This window comes from Phoxinus phoxinus (assembly GCF_949152265.1).
Source record: "Phoxinus phoxinus genome assembly, chromosome: 14".
NCBI lineage: Eukaryota > Metazoa > Chordata > Actinopteri > Cypriniformes > Leuciscidae > Phoxinus > Phoxinus phoxinus.
The window spans coordinates 25,765,030-25,784,199 of NC_136889.1; the positions used below are offsets into that span (position 1 = coordinate 25,765,030).

At 40.9% G+C, this 19,170-nt stretch overlaps 1 protein-coding gene across 2 annotated transcripts in view; it reads right to left on the reverse strand.

Annotated features, from left to right (window-relative positions):
- Positions 1-617: 617 nt before the first annotated feature.
- The window catches only part of haao (3-hydroxyanthranilate 3,4-dioxygenase), a 31,471-nt gene continuing 12,918 nt past the window's right edge, over positions 618-19,170 (reverse strand). The window contains exons 6-10 of one of the 2 annotated variants that reach the window (XR_013800261.1): positions 11,808-11,851; positions 10,981-11,126; positions 4,703-4,771; positions 4,483-4,561; positions 618-2,021 (exon numbers count right to left, since the gene is read on the reverse strand). Coding sequence is in view for 1 of the 2 variants with exons in the window: in XM_079635725.1 (XP_079491851.1) it covers positions 1,937-2,021; positions 4,483-4,565; positions 4,703-4,771; positions 10,981-11,126; positions 11,808-11,851 (427 nt within the window). In the remaining variant the exon portion in view is untranslated. Of the gene's footprint in view, positions 2,022-4,482; positions 4,566-4,702; positions 4,772-10,980; positions 11,127-11,807; positions 11,852-19,170 lie in introns of both variants that reach the window. The other variant, XM_079635725.1, reaches the window with a different exon arrangement.

Sequence of the window (19,170 nt, forward strand, 5' to 3'; positions counted from 1 at the left end):
TTATTTTTGGCCATGTGCTCGTGTCATTGTCTGATCCCTCCCCCTTGTTATCTGATTATTGGTTAATTTGTCCCACCTGTCCTGCTCGTTACCCTCCTTTGTTTGTTCCCCTATTTAGCCTCCCTGTGTTTGTAGTCCTGTTGCTGGTTCGTTGTCAATGTTTCCTGATGTTCTTGTGTTACCTGTGCCTGAAGCCTCTCTTGTTTTCCCCCTCGGGGTTGTTTTGTTTATAGCTGGTCTTTATTTTGTATTATTTAATAAACATCATCTCATCCTGCTCTTGTATCCTCGTCTCCGTTCAACTATACCGTGACAAATGGAGTTAAACACTTAAACTACATGAAATTTCCTGAAAAGTTTAATAATATATATATTCAATAAATAGCCTATACATATTTGTTGTGGATGCAATGCTTTTGAACACATTTCCTTTGGCATGCTGTGTTTTAATGTTTTAACTACAGAGATAATTGCTTATCATGATAATAGCAGATTGTGCAAATATAATGCACAACAAGGTCTATCTGTTTCCATTAAAATAAATCAATTAAAAATACTATTTGGTCAGTGGAAAAAAATTAGAAAAACTTTCTCTGAAATGTATTTTACACTATTTGATTTATTTATTCAAAAACAAGGCAAGGATAGGCTACTAAATGATTTTTATTAATGTAATAGACGGCACATCAGTATTTCATATTTTCCTAATGTCTTGTACCGTTAAACATGTTCTCACGTGGATGAATAATCATATGCAAATGATATGCAGATGAGGATATGCATATTAAAACTAGGCGTTGTAAGCTCCATATATGGTTATTTCGGGGAGGAGACGCATGTGCGCACAATCTTCCACTGAGTGGGATTTATAAAGTGAATCCTGCACAGGTTCTGGTGTACGCACGGTTTTATAAGTCTGAATATTTTTTTGCGCACGCCATTTTTGGCTTTCGGGCGCATGTACACTTTTAGTAAGGATCCTACGCACCGTTTTATAAATGAGCCCTCAGAACAGCGATAGAAAGATGAGAAAATAGTTAGCAAAACATGCAGTGTATTAAAAACGAAGGCAAAAAAATAGCCTGCGATTAATTATTTTTCAGTTTCAAAGATATGATAAAGTTTTAATTTATATTTTCATTCGTTTCTTGAAAAGTTACGTTCATTATTTTTGGCCCAAAAGTAATTCCATAGTATCGCAAAATAACGCCAACATTTTCCTATTTACAAGTTGTAATTTGTAAAGTCACAGCGTGTACAAATAACATGGTCACATGAGACACAGCAGTCTTCTAATCGTATACACACTGGGAACTATATTCTCAGAAGGCGAAGTACTGCTACTTGGGCGGCGTGATTAGCGCAACACTGAGCGAACTCTCTGCTCCTCACCATGGGGCTTCTCATGTGCTGCGAGCAAATCACTCCGCAGAAGTGGCATATATACATACACATATATTATATTCAATCTAATTTGCTAGACAGTACACATCTCAACCTAATTACATTTCAGCCAATCAGTCTTATCAAATGCTTACAATCATGAAATTAATAGTGGATTGATAGAATTGGAAATATATTGTGCATTTGGTATTTTTAGGTCCATAGGTGTTGGAAGAATTTAATGAAATTAAAGAATAATACGGATTATGATGGAGCCTTAATTACAAAAATTATATTCAAGAAACTTTTTGAGAGTTTAATATCGACTTCAAATTGATTAGAATATTTGAGAGATGTTTCTTAAGATATTTTTATTATTATTTAAGGCTTAATACAAGGAATGTATGTTTATTTGTCTAATGTCTGAATATGATGATTATTGTGAATATGATACTGTGGTGAATACATAAGTGTTTACAATAAAAGCTTTACATTGGAAAGAATAGTAGAAAAGTTAATTCATTTTTTTCCCTAAACAAGTGATCTAATTTCTTTATGTTTCTCGGAAAGGTCTCTTCCTCTCTGGGTCTTGGGCAATATACAATGCAACACAATCCTGTGACCGTTTCCACTGATACCTAAAGAAGCCACACACAAACACAGTGGTGTTAACCAAACAGTTGTTATCATTCACACTGACATAAATACTTGCTAATATGGTTACCTTTCACTGAAATTTCCCATCTCTTGCAAACAATTATTTCACTTAAAGGGGTCATGAAATGGAGAATCTTGATATTTACAGATATCTACGCTAAAAGTCTCAGGTTATGACTGTGACCCTAGTTACCTGAGAAGGGAACGAGACGCTGCGTCGATGGCGCTTTGGGCATGCCTATGTCAACTATGTATGTCAACTAGTCCAATGGCAAGAGGGAACGTCACGGTTGATCTCACGACCAGGAAAGAATAAAAGCACATCCTGAATGACCGGCGTTAGCTTCCATTAGCCGAAGCAATTCGATCACAGGGATGAAGGAAGTATGGCAGGGCCTTTCTCAGGGAACTAGGGTTACAGTCGCAACCTGAGATGTTCCCTTTCAAGGGAACTCACGCTACGTCAATGATGCTTTGGGAACGATAATACCCAAACGCTGTACTTACAAGTGCCTGTCTGTGTGGAACTGTGGCACAAAGGTGTAAAGTCCAGATTCAGAAAGTTTCTAGTAGGCAAGTCCTTCTCAGTATTTTGTTCCAATCACCTGGATTTGCAAATTGGCACAGTTTTTCAGCCAGATATAACTAATTAGTGAAATCAGCTGGCTGAGTTCATGGATGGAATAAACATATGGCAGGACTTTTACTTTCTGACCCCTGGACTTTACACCTCTGGGCACAACTAAGACATAAGGACCTGAGTACCTTGGGCAGCGTCCAGGTCCAGGCTATAAAACCTCACGAATGTGATCGGGGAAGACTAACACACCGCATCACAAACCTCTTGAAGGGATACACCCGAAATTAAGTCCTTGGAGGCCACCATACTCCTGGTAGAATGAGCTCTGAAAGCCAATGGTGAAGGCTGACCAGAGACCTCGTAAGTAAGAGAGATAGCCTCGACTGCTGACTTACTGCTTAGAAGCAGGAATACCTTTCTTAGGTAATTCAAAACAGAAAAACAGCTGATCCGATTTCCACCACAGGGTGGACATATGTATCCAGCGCTCTTCCTGGACAGAGAAGGTTCAGCTTTTCCTGATCCTGATCTCTGGAAGGAGGAGGGCAGAAGGCTTGCAAAACAATAGGCCGCGGTACATTGGTCGGCACCTTAGGGACATACATAGCCCGGTTTAGGGTAAAGAAATGCCTTGACCATCCTGATGCGAACTCAAGGCAAGTGGCTGATACCGATAACTCCTGAAGATCTCCTCCTCATTTAAGAGAAGAATTAGCTTTTTACGTCAGAAACGTTTCTTGAACAGTTTCAATGGGCTTGAAGGGAGTCACCGATAAGCCTTCTAAAACAACATCCAGGTCCCAAGCAGGAACCCTGGTTCGAATTGCAGGCCTCAGCCTCAAAATAGCATGAAGGAAACAAGTTATTAGAGGGTTCCTCCCCAAAGATGCCTTATCCACAGGGGCATGGTAAGCAGCTATGGCAGCCACATAAACCTTTAAGGTAGAAGGGGATATAAGATTTTGGCCATATTGCCCATCTCGAAGTCATTCATTCCCTGTGTGACTTGCAAAGGCTTGCGTTTTGTTTGGTCACACCACAAGGTGTCACTGTGGCCTCAAAGCTTCAGCACTCCCACTCTGAGCTCGATTGCTATGTCTGAGGTAAAACACGCCCCACTGATTACCATACGAACAAATAAATGTATAAATAAATAAATGTAGGCAAATGCAAATATACATAAATAAATGTGGAAATAAATAAAAGTGGAAATAAATAAATGGGAAAAAAAAGAAGAAAAAAATATACATAAGTAAATAAAAGTTTAAATACTCATTTATTTATACATGTCTTTGTATAATTATTTATGTATATATTTATGTATTTTAGTTTTTTTTACATTTCTTCATATATTAATTTATGTATTTATTATTATGTCAACTTTGGAGTAAGACCTTCTAACTCAGTCATTGTTCTGTCAGCTTGGAGTACGTCAGAAATAGAACAAGGCATCAGTTTACTGTCAAGTGCATCCAGTGTTGACAGTATCACAGATTATAATGGGTTCTATTGTCTTTTGTTATGTCACTTGCGTCCAATATAGACACAGTGTTACAGTGTGTTTGTAATAAACATCTTAATAAACATTCTTCTGTTAGAGATCTGGCTTAGCACATTGCTTGCCATCTCAAGTATCAAAACACAAACGACATGCAAAAAAAGAGGGCATGGATATGATGCAATCACAGCAGAGGGCATTTACTTCCATTTCTGCTGAGGCAACGGCCCTTTCCCAGAGAGTGTAAATAAGGATGGATGTTTTTTTACTTTTACAAATAATAGACAGCTTTTGGTGCAAAATCTGGAACTGCATTTCATGACCTCTTTAACACACTAGTAACACAAATCCTCATCACACTTACTCTGTCTCTCCAAAAATAAGAAGACAATCCCCTGCAGACAGGATGTACTCCTTGCCATTCATGAAGACATGGGAGGACCCTTCCTAAATAAAACACAATCAAAAGTAGAAAAAGAGAAGGAAAGAATAAAGCTAAAGTAAATATAAAACAGAGGGAACATGAAGATTAAACAAAAAATGTAATGAAGAAATTCTGTAACAATATTAAGAATAGATGTTACCAGCTGCCAAATCCAGCCATCAGTTCGTCTTCTAGAGGATTCAGATATCCCAGGACCAAAGAGTAGCGTCTAACAGAGAGAAAATCTAAGTCAGCATATGCATCACTGCCATAGCTTGATTCTTGACCAAACCTTTTTATTGCTATTTTCACGTTGCATTTTAAAGACTCTCTCGATGAAGGACTGTAGAATCAAGGAAAAACTTTTATTTTAAATTCAAAACCAAGAAACTCAGGAATACCCAGGCAGACCAGCTGTCACGGTTCATGAATTCACCATCTCTTTCTCATCTCGTGTGTTTTGAAAGTGTGGGTGTGTCATCCGATCATCGCTGATCATCAGCGCCAGCTGATTCCACTCTACTCACCTATATAATCTCAGTGACTGCTGTCTCGTGTTGTCAGATCGTTGTGGTGTTTTCCAGTGCTAGTTCCTGTCCTGTTTTGTGTCCTCTCGTGTTTCTCCGATCCAGTTGGTTGTGTCTCTTCGTGTTTTCGTTCCCTGCTGTCATCATCGCACTTATGGAATTACAGACACTTCATTCACCTGCCATCCACCCTCAGCCCGGTTGTCCATCGAGGTCCCTGCGTCACTCTCCTGCCCTGTGTGTCGGGTTGAGTGGACCTGACCTTCACTGTTTATTTATAATAAACATATTTTACCTGCGTCTTGCTTCCTCTCGCATTTCATGACAGAACGATCTGACCACATCATGGAAGCAGCAGGTGCCACCGCAGTCAGCCTTGATGAATTCATTAACCTCAGTATCTCGGACGGACACGCAGGAGTAGAGTATCTTGAACACAGGGCGGGCAGTTCAAGCTTTAGTGGTGCAGGGTTCCTGACGCTGCTGACTGGGAGAGCGGCGCTATTGGGAACGGCGGTGTGGGAGAACCAGGATCCATGCTGCGCCTCGTTCCAGGCACTCGCTGAGGAGATGAAGCGCGTGTTTGACCGGTCGATGGCAGGTAGAGAGGCGGCCAGGGTTCTCGCCGACCTGCAACAAGGAAATCGCTCCGTGTCTGACTACTCCATCGAATTCCGCACGCTGGCGGCTGAGTGCCAATGGAGCGAGGAGGCAGAGTGGGACATGTTCCTGCGTGGGCTGGCTGACCGTGTCCAAAAGGAGATCTACACACTGGACCTTCCCACGAGTTTAAATGGGCTCATTTAACTGGCTCTAAGAGTGGGCGCACTGCTCTCCAGGATGGAACGTCAGGCACTGAAGGTTCACGGACCAGCGGTGGGGACACCGTCAGCCCCGTCTTCGATCACGAGCCCATGCAGGTGGGTATAGAGCTCGGCTTTCCTGGGAGGAGAAGGAGAGGCGGAGGTCCCAGGGACTCTGCCTTTACTGTGGGGGAGCGGGCAACTTCCTATACACGCCTGCCCAGTAAAAGGCCAAGCCCGGTAGTAAACATGAGGCTACTATCGGCTGGGATCTCCGCCGGGATGACCTCACCATCATCTACGCTCCTCCCGGTAAGACTGAGATGGGTAGCCGGCACACACAACTGTCAAGCCTCGGGAGCGGAGGGCAACTTTAAGGACCCTCAACGGTCAAGATCTTCCCAAGATTTCACTCAGCACCGAACCCATAACACTCATCACATCAGGCAAACATACAGAAACTCTGACATTCCTCCTCATGGATTCACCTCTGGCACCCGTAGTTCTTGGTCACCCCTGGCTCACACAACACAACTCCAGGGTGGACTGTGTTTCTGTGTTTCAGGAGGAGGCAGTGGATTTATCAAACGTGCCCGTTGAGTACCTCGACCTGAAGGAAGTGTTCAGTAAGTCCTCTTTCTGCTTCTCTTCCTCCACACCATCTCTACGACTGTGCCATAGATTTACTGTCAGGTAAGTCTCCGCCTAAGGGCAGGTTATACTCGCTCTCTGTTCCAGAGAGGGAGGCCATGGAGAAATATATTTCTGATTCTCTAGCAACGGGGTTCATCCGGCCTTGCTCTTCTCCTGCGGGGGCGGGGTTCTTTTTTGTGGGCAATAAGGATGGTTCTCTGCGACCTTGTATTGATTAGCGGGGGTTGAACAACATCACGGTAAAGAATACTTATCATTTGCCGTTGATGTCTTCAGCCTTCAAGAGGTTGCAGGGAGCATCCTCCATTCTTCACAGAATAGGATTTACGGACTGCCTATCATTTGATTCGCATTAGGAAGGGGGATAAATGGAAGACTTTGAATATTTGGTCATGCCTTTCGGTTTGTCCAACTCCCCAGCGGTCTTCCAGGCACTCGTCAATGACGTGCTGCGAGATATGGTAAATCAGTTCATATACAGTGCTGGTCAGAATGATTTGCCTCCTTGGTAAATATGATAAAAGATGGCTGTAAAAAATAAATCTGCATTGTTATTCCTTTTGATATTATATTTAAAAAATGTGCAACCCAATCTGCAAACCCATCTTAAGTGTTTGCTGCCAAAAAAACATTTTTTTGGTTGTTTCATCTGAGCATAGAACCCGTCCCGTTTGAAGTTCCAGTAGTGTCAGGTACTTTTCAAATGTTTTATGGACAGATGAAACAAACAAAAAAAGCTTTTTTGGAAGCAAACACTTAAGATGGGTTTGGTGCACACAGGGATAAAAAAGTATCCCATGTGCAAAATGAAATACTCTGCTGTGGGCCTAATTTTCTGCCAGAGGTCCTGGACATGTTGTTCAGATACATGGCATCAGATACAAGGCATCATGGTATGTCTACCTGGATGACATATTGATTTTTTCATCTTCTCTCAGGGACATGTGCAGCACGTCCGACGAGTACTTCAAAGGTTGCTAGAGAATGGGCTTTTTGTCAAGGCGGAGAAATGCGATTTTCATGCACAGTCTGTTTCTTTTCTAGGATATATAATCTCGTCTGAGGGAGTACGTATGGATCCTGATAAGGTTAAGGCTGTGGTAGATTGGCCAAGTCCAGATTCCCGTAAGGCCCTACAGAGGTTTCTGGGGTTCACCAATTTCTATCGCCGTTTCATTCGCAATTTCAGCCAACTAGCCGCTCCTCTGACTGCTCCTCAAACTTGATGGCTGCTCTGTTAAGTCTTCGTCGTCGGTTAGGAACCTGGGTGTGCTCTTTGATACCAATCTTTCATTTGAAAGTCATGTGTCTAGTATCTGTAAAACCGCTTTCTTCCATCTTAAAAATATATCTAAATTACGTCATATGCTCTCAATGAATAATGCAGAACAATTAGTTCATGCGTTTATGACCTCAAGGCTAGATTATTGTAATGCTCTACTGGGTGGTTGCCCTGCACGCTTAATAAACAAACTACAGCTAGTTTAAAACGCAGCAGCTCGAGTTCTTACTAGAACTAGGAAGTATGACCATATTAGCCCTGTTCTGTCAACACTGCATTGGCTGCCTATTAAACATCGTATACATTTTTAAATATTGCTGATCACTTAAAAAGCACTAAATGGCTTAGCTCTGCAGTACTTGAGCGAGCTCTTAACGCATTATAGTCCTTCACGTCTACTGCGATCTCAACTGTCCACCGGAACCAGGCCGTATCCAGATCTGATGAAGGACCAGCGCCAGGACACGACGACGATGCCGCTGACCTGAAGTGTCAACCAGTCTCTCCTCCTCTCCACTCCGACTTCAACCAACCGGAACTGGACAAATACTCTGATTCATTCTGAACTTCATACACTGTTCACTCATTGGCCAGAGGAGAACTGGCCCCCGACTGAGCCTGGGTTCTCCCAAGGTTTTTTTCTCCATTCTGTCACCTGATGGAGTTTTGATTCCTTGCCGCTGTTGCCTTACTTTCTGGCTTGCTTAGTTGGGGACATTTAATATTCAACAATATTATAGATCTGCCTTAAAGGTGGACGATGATGAAATAGTTTTTTGTATTATTTTCATGTTATCACTGTGAAGCTGCTTTAATACAATCTGTATTGTAAAAAGCGCTATATAAATAAAGGTGACTTGACTTGACTTGACTTGACTGCCTTGACCTTCCCCAGAACTACGTTCAGGTGGTCCGATACAGCTGAGGCTGTATTTGCCAAACTGAAAAGTCGCTTAGTTTCGGCTCACATCTTAATAGCCCCTGATTCTTTACGTCAGTTCGTGGTGGAGGTCGACGTGTCAGAGGTGGGGGTAGGCGCAGTCCTTTCCCAACGTTCTTCCACAGACGATAAGATACATCCGTGCGCGTTTTTTCCCATCGTTTATCTCGTGCCGAACATAACTATGACATTGGTAACAGAGAGTTGTTGGCAGTCAAGTTAGCGTTGGAAGAATTGCGTCATTGGTTAGAAGGGTCCGGGGTACCTTTTATCGTCTGGACCGATCACAAGAACTTGGTATATATCAGAACCGCCAAAAGACTCAACTCCAGGCAGGCTCGGTGGGCTCTTTTTTTTTGGTCGTTTTGATATTTCTCTTTCGTACCGCCCGGGATCGAAGAACATCAAACCCGATTCTTTATCGGGCATTTTTTACCATTCCGAACGCCCGTCCACTCCCGAGTGCATTTTACCAGAGCCCCTATTTGTCTCCACACTCACATGGGAGATCGAGTCGAAGGTCAAGACGCCCTTAGAAGGGGTAACGCCTCCGCCTGGTGGCCCACCGAACCAATTGTTTGTGCCGGAGGGATTGCGGTCCGACGTTATTCAGTGGAGGCATCCAGGAGTTAATCGCACCAGTTTTTTGGTCAGACAACGATTCTGGTGGCCATTAATGGCTCGGGACATTCGCAGTTTTGTCTTGGTTTACTCGGTTTGTGCCACTGATAAGACTTCCAATCGACCTCCAGATGGGTTCTCAAAGGCGGCTCATTTTATTCCCTTGCCTAAATTACCCTCTACCAAGGAGACAGCGGTGACTGTTGTAGATCACGTTTTTCGCTTACATGGCCTCCCGATGGACGTGGTTTCCGACAGGGGGCCCCAGTTTGTGTCCAAATTTTGGAGAGAGTTTTGTAAATTACTGGGAGCGAGTGTTAGTCTGTCTTCGGGGTTTCATCCCCAAAGCAATGGCCAAACCGAGAGAGCCAACCAAGATTTGGAAAGAGTGTTCCGATGTTTGGTATCCAAGGATCCTTCATCCTGGAGTCAGCAGCTCTCAATGGTTGAGTACGCTCATAACTCGTTACCAGTGTCATCCACGGGCCTATCTCCATTTGGGTGTAGTCCGCCCACGCCTTCATCCAGAGGTGTCACCGCACATGGACCAGAGCCCGTGAGACTCTGCTCTAGGTGGGCGTGCGCACCAAGGCTAAGGCCGATCGCCACCAGTCAAAGTCTCCCGTATACGTCGTTGGTCAAAAAGTGTGGCTTTTAACCAAGAACATTACACTCTGCTCTGTCTCTAATAAACTAGCTCCCAAATTGATTGGCCCGTTTACTGTCACCAAGGTCCTTAGTTTGGTGGCAGTCCGATTCCAACTTCCTCCTGTGTACAGGAGAATTCATTCCGCCTTTCATGTATCCAAATTGAAACCCGTATTTTATTCTTGCATTAACCCGCCGGCCCCGTTTTCTCCCCCGCCACGTCTCGTAGATGGGGAACCTACATATTCGGTCAACCGTATTCTAGATTCGAGACGGAGGGGACGCGGATTCCAGTACCTGGTGCTTTTATTTGGTAACACTTTAACACAATAAGGCACAATAACATGTTAGCATAATACGGTTTAATTGGTAACATTAGTTAACACATTAAGTATCATAAACTAGCATTTTTTATTCTTGGTTAATGTCAGTTTATACATTTTTCATATATTATAAATTTTTAATATTAGTTAAAACATTAGTTAATGTATTAAAATGAACACAAAATAGCAATGAACAACATTTATAAATTAACAGTAACCTAATAAATCCTGTAAAAAATTAGCTCATAGCTAAAAATGTATTGTTCATTGTGCAACTTCTTTATAACACTATTTATCTATCTATCTATCCATCATCCATCATCCATCCATCCATACACACAAAAAAAACATGCAACATGGAATAGCATTCCACATTGCCATGTGTTAGACTGAATTTTACAGGACACAAATGTGTGGAACTAGTAAGAAAGAGCTGAGGTTCAAGTTGTACGTTATATTTCCTGTTCTTGTAGTGTTTGAGTCAGTTTCTGTCTCCCTCTCTCTGTCTACCTTATGCTTATGTCGATACCTTTCTGATGAGAAATTGCTCATAGTTAGACCTCTGATCAATGATTAGGATCTCATCTGACTGAGTCCTGCAGGAAGTAGGACTGATTGGTTTAGCTAGCCACCTTCTCACCTCAGTCTCAAACTTTGCTCCAAACATATCAACTGGCTGACCATAGGCCAAGGCAGGCTTCTGCTTTTCCACCCACTCTCTGAAGCAGAACGGTGTCATCACATCCATAGTGTTAAGTGGGTATGGGGCTGGCTTGATGGGTTCAGCTGCAAAAATTAAACAGTTACTGGATAAACCAAATTATTAAGTACAAGAAATAAGTCACCACAGTGTACAATGGATACTTTTAATTTGGTCTGATCTTGTTTGAGGTATCATGTGAGTCAGGCCTGACATCACTTAAAGTGTTAGATCACCCAAAAAAATAAAATTGTCATTAATTACTCACCCACATGTCGTTCCAAACCTGTGAGACCTTCATTCATCTTCGGAACACAAATTAAGATATTTTGATAAAATCCGAGAGCTTTCCCCCCATAGACTGCACCACTTTCAAGGACCAGAAAGGTAGTAAAGACATTGTTAAAATGTCCCACGTGACTACAGTGGTTCAACCTTAATATTACGAAGTGACAAGAATACTCTTTGTGCGCAAAAATCCCCCCCAAAAACTACTTTATTACACGTGAGCACCACGACGAATTTCAATACTGAGCCGGCGTTCTGACATAAGGTCTTACAGGTTTGGAATAACATGAGGCTGAGTAATTAATGAAAGAATTTTCATTTTTAGGTGAACTAACCCTTTAATATTACACAAAAGAACAAGTCATCAGGAGACCCCTGAACAGCACTATACCATAATGGCATGTTAAATGTAAATGTATTTCACATTGTTTCACCGTGCATGGCACACAACAAACAGTAAAGGGAACTACTCTATTTACCTGGATCAGGTTTTCCTGTTTTATGCTGTTTGGAATCAATAAACCTGTTATATACAAAAGCAAGTAATTATTTGTGCTTATATGCATATAAGTAATTTTAAGGTATTTGGCACATTCCATTATGCAAGGTACATTTGCTATATGTGTGTATATTTGCTGTAACTAAGGAACAGAATATTGTTTCACATGCTTTTTATTAAATAATATGAAGAAGAATGAAAACAGAACTGTAGTGACACACTAGATGACAATAATACAACCTTTAGAAAGGGAACTGCACTGCGTCCTGAGACACTATTGGGGAACGCCTCAGCATGACTGATGAATGAAGCACTGCGAAGATTACGACAATTGTATTGGCCAGCGACAGCCATGACGTCACTACTAGTGTGATCAGGAAGTATAAAAGGGTTGCCTAGAGAACATGTCATCCTCTTCTTCGTCTTCAGGGACTGTTTTGCTGAGTACTGAATATGGCAAGTGACAAGCCCTCTGGGGTCGGCAAACGCGCCGGCGCGTTTTGCTGGGGTTTTTTTTCATAGCAGCAACATAGACTTAAAATACTCCGTCATTTATTGTCATACAGACTTAAGAAATATGAAAAAAGAATCTGTGAGATGTCTATTTTTGTATGTGTCCACTTACAATCAAAACAAAACGTTGTGCTTTTGTAAAATAAATAAAGAAAAAAACAGGGTGTGCTTTCTGCCTCTCCGTCTTGTGAACTTTTTTTTCTTGGGCACGTCTCTAAACATAAACAAAGTTATAACAGCGAATACTTGTCACACATTTATGAGCTGTATATCTTTATAAACATTTAAGTGTGTACTTTTAAATGACTTGATTCAAAAAGAAAACAAATATTCTCTGTTTAAGTAATTTAAGGAATAAACCAACAAGATATCCAGTTTCTCAAACCCTTGCTCATTAGTTTTAATGTGACCACACCCACACGCGCAAAAGATATAGACATGAAAATCGTCCATGCGTCACGCGAACGTGCTCATTACCTCAAAAACAAAGCACCTAACTTCATCAGTCCTCTGCTGTTCGTCGAGCTTGGAAGACACGATAGCTGTGAGCTTCTTGGATTTACATCCGAAAAAGAAGAACGCGATTTGAAGACAACGATTTTAAGGTAAGAAATAATTCTGAATTATATTAGTTAGTGTTATTGTTGCATAAACTTCACATTCAGCGGCTCCATTGCTTCAGTAAATGTTCTCTGCACGTGCTGTGAGTTTGAGTCAGTCCGCTGTCTGTTTGAAAAGCAAAACGCATGTTTTTACTCCAATCACATTTCATAACGATTGTAAACATTTGCTCCATCGCTTCAGTAAATGTTCTCTGCACGCGCTGTGAGTTTGAGTCAGTCGCGCTGTTTGTTTGAAAAGCAAAACGCATGTTTTTACTCCAATCTCATTTCATAACGTCATAACGATTGTAAACATTTGAAGTAACATATGATAATCAATTATATTTTTACTCTAGTGTAGTGTTACTGAAGTGTTTAACGATTTATAGGCTGCCTAGCTGCTATAGGCTTATTATTATTGTATGCGGCACTGCACGTATATGCCTACAAGGCACAACAATGTGTTCATTACATTTTTTTTTTTAAATCGCAATTTTAACCCAATTTTAAAAATCTAAAAATGTATTCCCATAATCGTGCAGCCCTATAGTTTATCTTGATATCACCATGTTCACAGTTGTTGTTTTTTTTTTTTTTTTTTACAGGGACCAGATGAGAGACCACTGATGGAGTCCTGCTGACTTAAACATTCACATGATTCTCTGTACATGTACATGTACATGAACATGGTAAAATGAAAAATCAAACAACATGGACATGACAGGTATGTACTATGTTTCAGGAATGGCACAAAGGTGTGATCAGTGTGTTCAATAATGTGCTTTTTTGTCCTTTGTTGTGTATCTTTGGATTATGTTGTGTTGTAAATAAATCCCTAAAATCAAAAAGCCATTCTTTTAAAAATGCAGTCATTCTTTGTGCAAGGTTCCTCATAATGATATGGCCTGAGAGCTCCTAATAGGGCCATTATGGGAGGGTCTTTGTCTTTCTCAGGTGTGAAACACTTAATATGCATGGATTGTTCACGCCTCCTCGCATACAGCTTTCTTACACAAAACATGTCGTACAAATTTTAAATCAATATATTGTTTTATCTGAATGAGTATGCAGGATGATTTTCACATATTTTTGAAGCAAATATTCTAGGCTACGTGATACAATTTTCAAAAGTCGTGTGAAGAAATAATCAGTATGGGTTTCGTGACCTTATTTCAGTGACAATTTTTTTTTCCCACAAACCACGCATAAACATAATTATCTCAAAACTACAAACTTTTACATACATGCTGCTGATATACTATTGTAGCAGAGTTTGTTCTGAATACAGTGTAATAAGACTTTAGCCATGAATATGTCATAAGTAACAGAAATAAGCGCAAATGTCAGAGCATGTCAGAACACCTCCAGGACCCAGAAAGGGTTAACCCTCTGGAGTCTAAGGTGTTTTTGGGGTCCTTGAGATGTTTTGACATGACCCCTGATATTTGTATTTTTTTCAGTTGCTTATAAACATATTAATGGCAAAGGTGTAATTACACTCTATTTAGCACGAACATGTCTATCATAATATGTGAGCAACATGCATGTACATGTTTGCATTTTTGAGAGAATATTATTTATGCGTGGTTATTCAAAAAACTCAAACTTAAATTGTCTGATATAAGACCACAAACGACAAACTTCACATATTCCCACAATACTTTTGACTAATGGATGTTGTCGGCTAAAGTGTTTACTTTAAAATGATCTGAAAATTATCCGGGCTAATCGTTCACATTAAACAATAGATTGATTTAAATTTTGTAAGACACTTTTTGTTTGGAAAGGCAATATGCAGGTGGGCGTGAATGATCCAACAAGGTCATGAATAATGTCCTAATTCACACCTGAAGACAAAGACCTGCCAATGCTGCATACTAATGAGCAATTCATAGGTGTCACTGAGCCACAAGATGCAAAGACAACACACACACACATATACACACACACACACATATATATATATATATATATATATATATGTGACCTGATCCAGCAAAATGAGTCACAGTGACCCAAATTTCAAAATTGAGATTTTGATATCAATGGAAAGAGGAGATCATAAGCTTTCAAATGATATCCTAGTCAAAGTCATACTTTAAATGGATTTAAAGATATACACATTTGAATTATGGTCGTCTGCCCTCTTTTTCCAACTGGAAACCTGAGAAAATAGCTTTTAAAGTTTTTTGCCCGTATTTTTGTAGATTTCTTTCAAAATCCATTGCATTTAAAGGGATAAACTATTTTTTTTACAGCTTAATTTGACCAAAGATATTAATATATATAAATGCTGTATATAAGTGTGTGTGTGTGTGTGTGTGTGTAGGCTAGTTGACAATAACAGTGTAACAAATTAATAACGGAGATACCAACAGTTAAATATTGGGTTTACACAGAGCGCTGCGAGTCTGACAGGAGGATGGCTGGACCAATCGCGTGCCGCGGGGCTTCCCATTGACAAATGATCAGCGTTTGTGTACATTTCTAAACTTTTTGATTGGCTCAATACAACGTGTAACACCATTTGGAGAGCAGAGATAGTGGCTTTTCAGGGGATACCCGGGAAATGCTCAGAGGTGACGAGAGGATTTGAGAAAAGCAATGTTCATTTCCAACGAATTTAGTAAAACTTTGTCAAGTTTAATAGTCATTTAAATACATTTTCTCAATTATCTGGACCACGAAACTTTGGAAGATTATTTTTGAATGTCTTTTCTTTGAAATTAGCACAAAAAAAATTTATTTTATTGTTTTTTCACATTATCGGCCCGTATCTTAAAATGGAACGTTGCGACTTCCGACTCATTTCGCCAGATCGGGTCCCACACACACACATATATATATATATATATATATATATATATATATATATATATATATATATATACATACACACACACACACACATATTTATATGTATACACACACACACACACACATACACATACATATATATATATATATATATATATATATATATATATATATATATATATATATAACTACAGAATTGGTTCAGAGTTGGAAACATCTTGAAAAAAGTGTATTTTCCCACAAACTGTGTATGCTTGCAAATTGTATAATATCCGAGGTAAACATTTCTAGTAATTGTGCAGTTAATTCTCATTCGTATTTTCAGAAAGTTTTGGATGTAGGCTATCCTCTCCCCAAATTTGTCACTAATAAAACACAAAAATAATTTAAAGTCAAGGCTTATATTGATATTTTAAGATTTTGTTTGCACCTTGTAAATTAGGTTTTGATGTGGCAGTAAAAACTTTATAATCTATCCAAAACGAAATGTTGTCTTTCATATTTAGTCTGTAACATATTGTCTTTTATAGGCTAATAGGGCATAAATGTTAATTTGCAGTTTAATATGTTGCTTATCCAAAGACATTTTATTTCAACGTATTCAGTCGATTTTTACTCATCTCAGTATAGGCAATATAGATAGTTTCATTCACACACAGACACGCGCGAGCTGTAGTAGCTAAACAGCAACATGCGTCTGTGCCGTTCATTCATTCAAACACAGAAACGCGATTCAAATTTAAACAGTCTTTTGCGGTTTACAGACACCATTTCATATCGCGATTAGAACAAAGCACTTACTGATGATCTGCAGCTGGATCCATTGTTAGGCTACTCCAGCACGTTTGAGGTAAAATTTCCAGGATTATCACAATATTATTATTCCTCACAGCGAGTGTGTTATCCAGCTGTTGTGGGCGTTGACTGGTTTGCATGTGTTGCTTCAGATCATCTGCGTTTGAATAGCGCGCGCTCTCCATGGGCGTGTCACATTAGCAGAGTAATGAGCTGCCAGAACGATAATGAGACCGGCTGATCTCTCGCTCTTTATATATAGATTACATAAACAGAGAATATTTATTTTAGTTTTGAATTAGATAATTTAAAACTACACACTTAAATGATTACAGAGATATATAGCTCATGTCTGAGTGAATAGTATTCGCTGAGTTTTGTTTGAGTTTAGAGAAGTGCTTCAGAAAAAAAGTTCACGGAGACGGAGAGGCAGAAAGCACTCCCTGTTTACTTTCTTTATTTTACAAAAGCACAATGTTTTATTTCGATTGTAAGTGGACACATAAAAAAGTAGACATTTAACAGCTTATTTTTTCATATTTCTTAAGGCTGTATGACCAAAACTGACGGAGTATTTTAGGTCTATTTTGCTGCTATGTAAAAAAAAAACGAGTAAAACGCGCCCGCGCGTTTGCCGACCTCAGGGGGTTAAGAAAGTGTGCTAACCCATGTCTGAGATTTCTGACACCTGGTGACACACACAACAGGGGTCCATTTGCATGCACTGTGAGCGTTTTTTCTCTAAAGACGGCCCGCTCTCATCTGTCCTTTCTTCTCTTCATGCTGAGGCGGAGAGGAGACTGAGATGGTGGGGATCTCAGATGGAGCTTGCTGAGGAGTTTGAGAGAGGTATGATTCTCTTGCTCCCCTCAGCGGCTGACGAGGGTGAGCTGCTTGAAGAAGATGCATTGTCAAATGCGTCTTCTGGTCTACGCCCCCCTGCCCCATGTATGCTGAGCTGGTGAGGTAACGAAGCGCGCTACCGCCACGCTCGAGTTGCCATGACAGTGCGGGATGGAAAAGACCTCTTGGGGAAGGCTGGACGAGAGGTTTCTTTCTGACCACAATCCACTAGCTCCTGTGAGCCTTCCATTCTTCCCGATCTGCATTCCGAGATTGAGAAGGTATGCAAAACCCGAACTCTGCCCGCATCCATCGATATCAGCATGCCAAATGTGCAAATATCGAGGGAATGTGCGAGCATGGGTATGTGTTAATGCCTCCCATTGAAGAGACGTTTGCAAGCTATCTCTGGGTGAGACATCAATGCTGAAAGCTCTGGCCCTGCCATCTAAGCCACTTAAGACTACATCACGCATAAATGGCAGGGAATGTGTGGCAGTGGGTCAGGCTGGTGCTGCACTGCACATAATGGCAGTGTATATCAAGCCGACCTGCTGAGAGACTTGGACCAGGGTCCAGATCTTTGCCCTGACGCGATCGCTGAGTTGCGGCTCACTACATACCTGGCTCTCCGGGCCACCAAGCAGACCATTGGCGCGGTCGGGAGATCGATGGCGGCTATGGTGGCCACGGAGAGACACCTGCAGGTGAACTTGGCGAGCATCGGGGAGAAAGAGAAGGCCTTTCTTGTCGATGCCCCTGTTTCACCCTTTGAATTGTTTGCCATATCCATTGAGGCGGTGGTCTGGAAATTCAGAGAGGCGAAAGCGTTTTCAGCTGCCTTTAGATCTTGAATACCATGCCGGTCCAAGTCTGCACCCAGACAGTCAGGGGGGGCCCTGGCCCGCCTCGGTCTGAGGACTGAAGTTGGGGCCAGAGGGACAGTGCTGCTGCTCGTGCGCCTTCTCCGTTTAGGAAGAAGCAGGACCTCAGGAAAGTGAATCAAGTAGATGTGAAATATATGAATAAAAATTATGTTATATCAGCCAGCGCACATACCTGTATTTAGTTCCTGTTTTCGGTCGAAGTCCAAAGTAGTCGATTGTCGAGTTCACGCGCATAGGTTTAGTTACCAATGATCACTCGCGTGAAACAGGAACTAAATACAGGTATGTGCGCTGGCTGATATAACATAATTTTTATTAATATCTTTCACATCTACTGTCAGATTCACTCGTGTTCACTCTGAAGGAATCACTCAACATGGCTGGGCACTTGTATGACACATCAAGGATGATAAGAGAAATAAAAGCAGGTTTAAAATTAGACCCCATTCAAGTCAATAGGGTGCAAATTTTAAAAAGAGGATAACACGGTGTAGGCAACACCGATTTTTGTCGTTGTTCTCTGTATTGACAGCACTCCAAATTTACTAAAAATTGAGCTCAATGTTAAAATTGACCGGAGTTCTCCTTTAATATGAGAGTTCACATGTCTGCGGCTTCCGCTCTCCAAATAACAGGTGTGAGCTTTGTTAGATCTCCTCCCAGTAGTGAGAGTCGTTTAACAGAGATATCAGTTCCCTGTAGCTTCATAGTTTTATTGTGGATGAGTTGTTGGCACTCTTTAGCCTCCTCCAGCTAGCCTTTAGGAGTTAGAACATAGTTCTAAAAAAAAGGGTAATCAGTCGGCCTCCACTCCCTCAAGCCCCTATATTACTTGTGAAGCTGTTACAGGGACTCTATTGCTACTTTTATATATATATATCCTAGT